The sequence below is a fragment of the Agrilus planipennis genome, unplaced genomic scaffold, assembly GCF_000699045.2.
Source record: "Agrilus planipennis isolate EAB-ADULT unplaced genomic scaffold, Apla_2.0 scaffold18, whole genome shotgun sequence".
NCBI classification, from domain to species: Eukaryota; Metazoa; Arthropoda; class Insecta; order Coleoptera; family Buprestidae; genus Agrilus; species Agrilus planipennis.
In genome coordinates this window covers 1,079,428-1,090,786 of record NW_020438920.1, presented here as the reverse complement: position 1 = coordinate 1,090,786, position 11,359 = coordinate 1,079,428, and the positions used below count along the sequence as shown (strand labels likewise).

Below are 11,359 nucleotides of genomic sequence, written 5' to 3'. Positions count from 1 at the left end.
AAAAAAATATTAAAATTAAATTGAAACAGTAATCTAATCTAGGTTTACCTCTACTCCTAACTACTGTTTCTGCTTCCAACATATATCTAATTAGCCCTTCATGCCTGAGGTGTATTATCAGCAACAAGCTTTTCTTATTGACAAAGCATCGTCTGCTCTCCTACTCTTTCTAATATCTCCTCATTTTCAACCTTCCTTATTCACGGTATCCTATAGCAGGGATGGCGAACCTTTACGTATTGACGTGCCATTTTTATAAAGAAAAGTTTAATCAGGTCATAGGCGTGCCATCAAATAATTTTGTCTCTGTGATTATTGGGAAAATAATAATAATAAATAATATCAACTTAAACTTTTTTATTTACTACAAAAAAATAGGAACATTTTGCAATGTTTAAATTATACGTGTAATTTAAATTAAAGTAAAAATTAGTGTTACTTTTGTTGTTGCAGATTAGATGACAAATAACTTATGTTAGGGTTGTAAGATGTTACTTTTAGCAGAATGCATGCTGAACTAGAGTTATTAGAGATAGATATTATTCATCTCTGAAAATAATGACCCGCAGGCATAGGTTGATAAAAAAATATTGTTAAAAGAGCATAAGCCAACTTCTTCTTCCAAGTGTTTGGTAACGCATTTCATGTTTCCATAATTTTTTAAAATTACCTGTCAATCTTTCTGTTTCAATTAGTTTCCTTGTTTCAATAAACTTTTGGATCCATATTGAACTAGACTTTATGATTGATATTAGTGACGTGCCCAAAATATTGTGTCGCGTGCCACTAATGGCACGCGTGCCATTGGTTCGTCATCCCTGGCCCATAGCATCATCATTCTTTGACGCGCTCATCGTTCACATTTCATCCTTGAACAGAGCCGTGCTCAAGGTATATATCATCGACTTAATTCCGGATGTAAAGGGGGTAGAGTATTTAAATGGGTTTACCACAACTAAAAAAATATATGGAGATATGGGCCACAATAATAAACTGATTTTGAACTACCTCAAATGAAAATGAAAATTTCCCATCGTTCTGTCAGTAAAAGGTTTAAGAAGTTTTTTTTTACAAGGGTTTTATAACTAAAACTTCTTTTCTTTTCATTGGCATGCAATTTGAAAAGGGAACCTTACATTTTCTTACATTCTTTTTAGTATTTAGGCCTTAAACCTGATGATTTATTGGCATTTTATTAATTTATTAATAATATCGATAAATTAGGACGAAATTTGTATCCCTTAAGAATAAATTGAAAATTCGGAAGAGGTTTCTGTGCATAAAATAAAAGCAACATCTTAAGTATCAAGCACAGGGAAGGGCTTTTAAAAGAGATTATAATCAATAGTCTGAAGATTCATTGAAAAATTTGAAGATTGACAGACAGACGGACAGAGTTTCCATAAGAATGAGTTTTGATGGACCCTTTGCGTACGAAACCCTTATAAAAATTGTTAATTTCTGCCTTTATTCGTGTCCAACGATTGCACGAGAACATATGATTGAACGTGCCGGCCGCCACAGTTTTTGATTTGTACGTATTATTGAATTAGCGGTTAGCATTGTTGGAGCGGCACCGTAAGTTATAAAAGCGCGCCGTAGTGAATCCATCGGTTAGTTTATTGAGAAGCGATGAAAACAAACAATATTTAAAAACGTTCACGTACCCAACGAGCTCGTATTTGAATGCAAACGCGTTTACGTAATAGAACTAATTACGGCCGAGGCTCGCTACTAAATAAATAAGCAGTGACTTTTGATAAAAAAAAATAAAAATAAGAGGAAAAACGAAAAATCGAAAATGTTAAATTTAGTGTTTTCGTTATCAGTGCTTTTAATTCTGACCAGTGTTTTGTGCCAACATCCTCCTGTTACCCAGTTTAGGGTGATTAGGCAATGGAAGTATTTTAATTTCACGTGGCCAGACGAAAGCACCTACATCAAAGCCGTGGAACAACATCATTATAGCCCCAAAAATATTATTTTGAAGCGATTAAGATACTACGATGGCTGGTACTATCTAACCCTTCCCAGAATGAAGTCTGGTACACCGGCAACTCTGGTGAAAATTCCTGAAAGTTTGAAGAGGGGTACTGCGCCCCCTCTTGAGCCGTTCCCATCATGGCAAATGAATGTCGAGGGTAATTGTGAAGCATTACAAAACGTCCAGAGTATTGAAATAGACGACAAAGGATTAATGTGGATTGTCGACTTGGGAGTTACATCGGTCGTCGAAAAGGAACCTAACACAACGTGCCCTTCCAAACTTGTGATTTATGATATCAATAAGCAAAAAGTTGTCGTTTCGTATGTATTCCCGGATGATGTCGTTGACGTTGAAGGTTATCTGTACGATATCGTCGTGGACGGAAATTTCGCCTATATAACGGACAATAGCGCCGATAGTCCAGGAATAGTTGTATATTCCATGAAAGACAACGATTCATGGAAAATAAGCCATCCGAAATCGATGAGCGCCGAACCAAACGCTCAAGAATTTCGACTTAATGGAGTGGTAATATCGCAACCCATCAACATAGCCCCGATAGCCTTAGGGCCAAGGTTACGTGTTTCGAACGGTAGAGTTATCCTCAGTGACGACAGAGACGTCTATTACAGTCCTTTCTCTAGTTTTCATTTGTACTCAATCACCACGGACATACTGCGTAACAAAAATAACCATGGCAATTTTGATGGGGTCATTAGGGACTGGGGACAGAAAGCTTCTCAAACTGATAGTATGATAATGGATAATCAGGGAATTCTTTATTACAGTCTTCTGACCGATAACAGCATTGGCCTTTGGGATTCTAAAACACCATTCACTTCTGCACAAAGGGTTGTTGCAAGGGATAACAATTACATACAATGGTTAAGTTCGTTCTCTTTTGATAATCGTGGAAATTTAACCGTGGCATCAACGAGGATGCAGAATTTAATAGCTTACGGGGAATTCAACATTACCCAAAACAACTTTTGGATCTTATCTGCTCATAGTGGAGGTAGGAGTTACGTTTATGATTTCAACGAATATCAACCTTTACCAACGACTTCTCCGGATTATGATGGAACTTCTGACAATGGAAGTTTGGAAGTAAATCCGACTGTTTCAAGAACACCTTCGACCACTGTATCAAGTACCATTGCCAATTTTAGTACTACGGTTGTGATTACTACCTCCACTAGTAGTTCTACCAACTCACCTTTGGATCACCCTGATGATTATAGTAATATGGTTCAATCTAGTGGCAGCCAAGGGGGATTGAAAATATTTTGGGGATGTGTCTCGCTAGTGCTGTTTGGTTACTACACAAATTGGTAAAAGTTTTATTGTCGTTGTGATATTTTTATGAGACTTGTAAATATTCCTATCAGTAGAATTATTTATTAGTTTAAATTTGATCGATTGAAATTAGAAAGCTTTCTTTATTTCTTCCTTACCTTCAATATTACCTACATCTACTTAGTACCTACCTACAATATTTGTAACATTATAAAGACTTTGTTATAGATTAGATAATAGTATGAGATATTATTTAATAAAAATGAGAATATGATTTATTCCGTAAAACTAGTATAATTTGAGTATATTTTTTGTTGTGTTGTTCAGCAAGGCGATTTAATAAATATGTATGAATATTTGAATATTGACCAAAGTACAACAAAAGGATAATTAATTGTATAAATGCTGTTTTTTTTGTATTTAGCATTTATAATTTACTGTAATTTGCTGATGTAATTTCAAGGGAACAGTTGCAATAAAATTTTAAAGAGTTTGAATATTTTTGTAAAGATATGGTAATAAATACGTCATTTGAAAATTTAAATAAATTATGGACTGACTTCAAAATAAATACAGCTGTAAGATACATAAAATTGATTTTATTAATTGACGGCTAATGTTTTGTTTATAACTAAAAATTAAAAAGTATTTTATTTATTTAATGTAGAGACAATTCACCTAATTTTGCATATTGCGTTATTTCAAAATCTTTTAATAATTTTTTGTAAATGAAACCATAAAACAATAGTTCTGTGAAATAAAATAATCCGAGTTGGAGCATGTAATTCAACTGCTCATCCTAATATTATGTGTTTACAGTGGAATTCGTTTATTATGACTCCGGCTATATTGACCAACCGCTTAATATGAAGTAACTGCAGTGTTAAGTTTTCATATTAAATTCTCTATAGGAGAGTGTGGATATAATGACTCCGCTTAAAACGACATATTCGTTTATTATGACTGATTCTCAAGAAATCATATCCGGCTATAGTGACCCAAATGATTAATAATAACATTTTCGCTCATTTTTCTGACCCTTCTTATGTTTATTGATATTACAATTCATCGTTCTTTTCCTGTTAATAAATATATACAATTTGTAGTTTCTTTCTCTATTAAACTAAATAACTAACCAAGATAGAAAGTCGTTTATTTTTTAAGACTATGCTTTGTATAACACCCGCTTATTATAACGTGTTTGGCATTTCCCTTCGATGTTATTATATGCGGATTCTACTGTATTTGTATCGATGATTTTTTTTCACTTGCAAACTGTTATAAAAAGGAAAATTTATCAAGGATGTAGTACAATAATTGTACAATAAGCCTAAATTGGAGTACTTTATGAAACACATTGACATTTAATAGTGGTTAATACCATATATTAATGTGAAAATTAATTTTTAGTTTTTTACCGACTGTAAATTATCTCAAGTTAATGAGAAAAAATTTGTTACTGTTGTCACACTCTCGCCGGGAATCGAACCCTGGACTTTTGGCTTTACACTCCAATGCTCTGATCAGTAAGCTACAAAAGATGACAAGAACGTTATTGGCTTAGTGGTCAGAGCATTGGTGGATAAAGCCTCATTAACTTGAGATAATTTATAGTAGGTAAAAAACTGAAAATGAAATTTCGCACTAAATTCAACTGTTTAGAACAAACATTCCTTCTATAGATACGAAAAATGGTCTAAAATTGAAAATTAGGGACCCAACATACAGACGTATGATATTAACTAAATGATTACGAATAAACTAAAAAAGAATCTTTATCTGTTTGGATTTTTGGATTCTTTGACCAAAACTTTTTCAGGATTTACATTCTTAACATCTGAGCTACGATGATGATGATGATCCATGCGATTCTTGACGAAGGTGTTTATATAAGGCTATTTGATGTTTTAATTGTTTTAAAAACATTTGCAGGTCACGATTGAGAAATGACAGTGGTGCTTTAAAATTTGCTTATGCTAATTAACTTTACCACAGGTATCGTGTAGGATGTAGTTTATTGTTTTTCGATAACCTGATGTGATGGTTCGAGTCCTATCTAAATTTGTAAAATGAAACCCAAGCCATACGGAAATTATGAAAAATTATAGCTCGGTGCTGGTGTTTTTCTTTGCGATTTTCTATCGTTTATGAAAATCGATGATAATAAAATCAACGTTATTTATTTGAGGTACTTTTGATGAGTGTAATAAGAAAACAGGTGACTCGCCATATGATTCACAGGTTATTTAGAAGTATTAAAAGGAAATATGTATTATGTATAAAAGGTGGTGAACTTGTAGGCGGCCATGGTGACGTAAGCAATTACAGTTTCGTTAGCAATTTTTATGTGTGACCATACTTTTAAGTTTAGACATGCGTAATGCAATATGTTTGTACATGTATATGAATACCAGGTACAGCAATATTAGCATCTAGCAAGGAGGATTTAGAGATAGATTTAAATATAATGGATGCGGTACTGACAAAACAGTACTGTATGAAAATAGATAAAAGTAAAACAAAAATACTGGTATGCAAGGGAAGAAGAAATAGGAAAGAGCGAATATTAAGATAGGAGACGAAAAATTAGAACAAGTGACTGATTTTAAGTATCTAGGAAGTCGGATAAGTCAGGACGGAGTAGTAGTAATATAAAGCAGAGGATAGCGCAGGGTCCAGTCGCTTTCAATAAAAAAAAGACACTTCTATGCTCGCGAACGGATAATTTAGAAATTCGAAAAAGATTGTTAAAGGTGTATGTTTGGAGCGCGGCGCTGTACGGTTGCGAAACATGGACGTTGGGTGCGGCGGAAAAGAAAATGTTAGAAACGTTTGAAATGTGGTGTTGCAAGCGAATGAAGAGGATACCATGGATAGAGAAGGTTATAAATGAAGAGGTATTAGAAAGAATAGGAGAACAGAGTACTCTATGGAAATCAATAAGAAATAGGCGAGTTATGTCAGAAGGGGTACAGGTAGATATAGATTAGATTTCTGTTCGCAAATAGTTAAGGATGTGGGAAGTTTTAGTTTTAGGGAAATACGAAGACTAGCTCAGGATAAGAAAGAGTGAAGGTACGTGTCCAACCAGTCTTAGGACTGACGACGTTATGTTGATGATGAATACCAGGGTTATACCGATAGTAATGTATTGGTTGTATTGGACAACAGTAAGTTAATTATTCTTTCTGTGCAGATGGTTTTGGATATGAAACTAATTCATATACAAGATTTTTAAGATATGAGAAGTTACGCTGAGCCTAAATTTGCCGCCCTTCCTATTTTTACAATTATGTAAAATCTTTTATTTAAATTGGTCGATATTACAGTGAAAAGGTGTACAAAGAACTTATATTTTTGATTTAGCTCTTGACAAGATAAGTATTGTTCATTAATAGTGAAAATTGATAATGTATTTACAAATAGCTTTCCTTGAATACTTAAACAAATGTATAGGGATGTACGTTGGGTACTATTCACCAGAAATGTGCAAAATGGTGTTTCAAAAGTATTTAAATACAAAATGCAAATACTTTTTTGATTTGTTATTTCAAATGTAAAATACAAAATAGATTTCCGTTTTGTATTTTAAATGCTAAATGCAAAATACGTATTTTCAAAATACTTTTTTCAAATAAATACTGTTTTGCTATTTAATTTTCTACATTCACTTAAGTATAAAATATTTTCTAAGAAAACCATGCAGGCATATTTTCATTCTTTAATTATTGGATTTTTTTCTAGACTAATAGTGGTGTTTGCATTATGTCAACAGCTGCGATGATTAAATATGATTCATATTTTTCTGTTTGAAGTGATTCAGATATGGTTTTTCTATCTTTATGTTATAGGTTCTTCAGTTTAGCAACAAATAATTCTTCTATATGCTTCCTTATTTACCTTTGTCACCCGTTTTAATTGGAAAAAAGACACTGATGCCAAAATAGTTTGTTTACCGTGAAAGATCAGAGCCAAAATAGGATTGAAAATAATTTTATTGATGTAAAATCAACACCAGTTATTCTATATCAAAATATTTACAACCCCATTTTGTTTCTGATTTTTTACACATTGTAATAAGACAAAGAAATAGAATCTATAGTTTCTTTAGCTTTGGGTTCACCTAATAAGTGAAGTTTTTCGAATCGTTTTTTAAGAATTTTGGAATTTAGGCATTTATTATTACTTCACAATATTTTGTAGTTTTCAGTTTTACACAGCTGGCGTATATCAATTCGATATTGTTTTGCGGGCTGTTTTGTCGTAATTCATAGAATTTCGTAGTTCTTTGCTGAAGGTACGATAAGTAGTGATTTGGCAGGTGCTGATATCAATTTGGAACTTCACAATTCCATGGACCATGACATCGAACCCGATAAACAATATCGATCCAATATTTTAGATTATCCATTTCCAAGGAGTTTAGAATTTTTTGGGCTCTCTTCAGTTAAAGAATGCAAGAATTTCGCAATTTCTTGCTAAAGGTACGATAAGTGGTGATTTGACAGGTGGTGATATCAATTTGGAATTTCAAAATTCAATGGACCATGACATTGAACCCGGAAAACAATATCGATTCAATATTTTAGATNCAATACAAAATAATAAATAAATATTTTTCAAGAAATGTACAATTTTTATTTTTCGGATCCATTACGAAAATGTCCCTATGACTCAGAAGTTAATAAATTTTAGCAGTTGGTCTATCTAGAGCCGCCGATTGGGTAAAAGTAGAGTCGCTTGTATGCAAAAGAAATTTTATGATCTTTTCCATATGATACAAGATTTGTTAATTTCCACAAAATAGTTAATTTCAATTCAAAATGTGTTAATTTAGTTAGGAATAAACGTAAAATTAAGCATATGAATTTGCAAAGGTTTTGCATAAATTACTTCATTTACATACATAATTCAGAATAGCAAGAGGATTTTGAGGATTCATCTCAAGATTTATAAAGAATTGTAGATTTCGGTTCTTCAAATAGATTATATATATCTTCAGTATTTTTATTGCCGTATTTTTTCCATATATCTTTGCAATGAGTTTCAATAACTCAGGATTCTGTATTGTTTTGCAGATGGCATTTAAAAAATTTATCATAATATTACGTAGTACTAAAAATAGTGTCTTGTTTAAAATAAACATATAGGCGAAATCTATACAACACCAGACGACTCATGTTTTTGCCTTTTGTATGTTTTTCTGTGATTGTTACTATCCTGTAACGTACATTTTCGTGCTGTGGGAGTTTGGATTATAATAACGACTTTTGTCCCTATCAGAAAGTGAACTATTAGGGTCCGACCATTCGACTTTCAGCATTTGTTATATTGGCTATAAAAATTTGTCGTTTTTTCCGGTTAGATACAAGACAGTTGCTCTTAACAGATTTTTATCAACACAAAAATCTTGGTATTTTTGCCAACCAAGACTATAATGTCTTGCTACACGGTACAAATTATTAATAACTGATACAAATACCAAGAAATTAAAATACCTAACATTATTGTGTGGCGGAACTGATTCTATTTAATAGTGATGAAAGCATTTTTGCTTTCCCTACATTTGCACAGGGGTCCGTGACCCTCTTTGCTCCCTCCACGCTACGCCACTGCAAAAAGGATAAAAGTGGCGGAAAGTTAAATGAAGCTGGCATTTTTTAATATTTTTTACGTAAAGTTTAATTTTATGCTCTTAAAAGTGGACATGATTTTGTTCGTGTAAGTTTTTTTGTTTACGAGATATAGACTTACTTCATGGAAAGTAAAAAGTTCACATGTAAATTTCTAACAAACTACGGACTTACCAGGCATTTTCTTCTGCTCCTAATTTTGGCAGTGCAAGCACTTTTTCTTCGTCTGATAATGCATTGTTCACACACTTCATTCACTTTATCGTCCTTGCCAGGCGGTTTTTCATGCTTGAGTCACTGCAATCTATAAGGGTCCTCCACAAATTTCACCGCGAATATTCCGCCTCACTATAAGACCCGTAAGATGTGACTAATTAGTGTAAACTAATGATCTCTAACCTTTTTATCTGTATGCTTTCATTTCCAAATAAAACTAGATACCTAACCTAAAAATTTGGAAGAGTAATGACGTAATGAGTATTAGACAAATTAGGCTAACCCATTCTTATAGGTTGGTGTAAATCCATCCAAAATATAATACAGAGGGATATTTGTTTTTGCCTTACGTAAATTCTGTCCTGTATATCAACCTGTATTTATAGTTCAGGGTGCACAATTGCTTTATCGTGCAACCAACGTTTAAGCAGTTCAAGTTTTCTCACATACATTTTTACTGTACTTATACTAGTTTTGCCCTGTCCCCGGTCATTTTTATTACTCCACCATGACGTAGTGTCGGCCATCATTCTTTTCCAATTGTTGCAGTTGTCGGACATCTTTTTTTTTCAATTGTTGTCGCATTGTCACTGATGTCGGCTATTATGGTTTTTAATAGATGTATAGTAATCAATCATTAAAATTTAAAGGAATTGTTTGTAAATAGGTATGCAACACGTCGTACACTTCAGCATAAGAAATTGCTGATACTAAATTTCATTTACGTAATACTACTTTGCCCTGTACTGACAGCATTCATAATTTTTTTTTATATATAGATAATATTTACTTTCCACACATTTCAACAAGATGTGTATTAAATGCTTCAAATGCATTAGTTTTTACCACAAAATATTTTGTGGATTTCGAGAGAGATCAGTACGTACCGTAGCGTATTCTGTGTTGATTAAATCAAGGAAAAAAGGCTCTGTTCTCATCTAGACTACGCCTGATATCGAAAAATTCAGTCTCTTGGACTTTCCACTGAATATAGAACAAAATTAATTAAGTGTTCTTATGGACTCCCGCAACTTAAACCTAACGATGTTGTTTATGTATTCGCAGACTATTTACCCAATGGCACTTCTGCCGGAAGATCGACGAGTGAATGATTTTTGTGATTATATATAAAGGTACTAGAAAATTGCACGTCTGAGGAAACAGCTTTATAGTGATAAGCAAAATTGGTCTTGCATCGTCGCAACACTGTCTTTATACTAGCAAGACTAAGACTAAGACCAAGCCTATAACCAAGACTGAACGAATAAGACCGAGACTAAAATCAAGATCGAACTATCAAGACTAACACCAAAAGAAAGATAAAATATGCAAGACCAAGACTAAGACTAAACTTATTACTTCCGGTGGATTTATGAGTTGAACTACCTATTTGAAGTAACTTTAATATATTCTGTTCTTGGAAAAAAAATATTTTTGTATTTGAAATTCTCAGTTTGCTTTACTAGATTTTAACACTAAATATAAAAGTAAAGAAATTTTACCACTGTTTAAAAGGGAATGTTCTAGGAGTAATTGTCCTTTGTCAGGATAACACACGGTTATAATATAAAGACAAACTAATTTTTTTTCGATATTTTTTACTTCTTTTAAGAACTTTGTACTATTTTGTTCGCTAAAAGGTGAATTTATGCTTGTTTCCGCTTGGGACTGTAGTCATTTGCTGTGTTTTGAACACACCCTAGCTAAGTTTGGAAATGCTTCATGAGTGGTAGACAAAGTGAAAAGAGATAACCGAATAATAGTAAGCGATGCAGCGGTTAGATATTGCTTAGGTGCCTACGCAAAAAATCAGGGTCGGCTTTACAACTGCCGGGTTGGAATTATATCTTTAAACAAGCGTTTTTGCTTGTTACTCATCAATTGGTGTAATGTTATTCCTTTTTCTTCATTAGTGCCCGCTGCAATTCTTACCTGACATCTCTTTTCTTTGTTTACGATATTCCCTACGTCTATCGTGAGTAAAAGTAGGCGTTTTGTCAGCAACCGCTCTAGTATAGTTAGTAAGTTGGAAAAAGAAAGTAAATGTGAGTTTTTGGCGGACTGTGTCAATTTTGAACGTTCCAACTATATATTGTATAAAATAATTCGAAGTGGTCTGTATTCTGTCGAAACTGCCAGACGCGGATCGCGATTTCGATCTTTTTGGATCTCATCAGCGCGTCGCAGGCAGCTCCGACAGAACACAGGCCAACTATTACCTACTGTC

General features: G+C 33.3%; 1 protein-coding gene across 1 annotated transcript; it reads left to right on the top strand.

Annotated features, from left to right (window-relative positions):
* The first annotated feature begins 1,601 nt into the window (after positions 1-1,601).
* LOC108744119 (protein yellow-like) lies at positions 1,602-3,776 on the top strand. The gene has a single exon (XM_018479723.1). It carries the CDS (start codon positions 1,802-1,804, stop codon positions 3,320-3,322), a length of 1,521 nt encoding a protein of 506 aa, XP_018335225.1. The 5' UTR covers positions 1,602-1,801; the 3' UTR covers positions 3,323-3,776.
* The last annotated feature ends 7,583 nt before the right edge of the window (positions 3,777-11,359 follow it).

Excerpts from the sequence above, each read along its gene's own strand:
- LOC108744119 (XM_018479723.1), top strand. The coding sequence starts at position 1,802 with ATGTTAAATTTAGTGTTTTCGTTATCAGTGCTTTTAATTCTGACCAGT.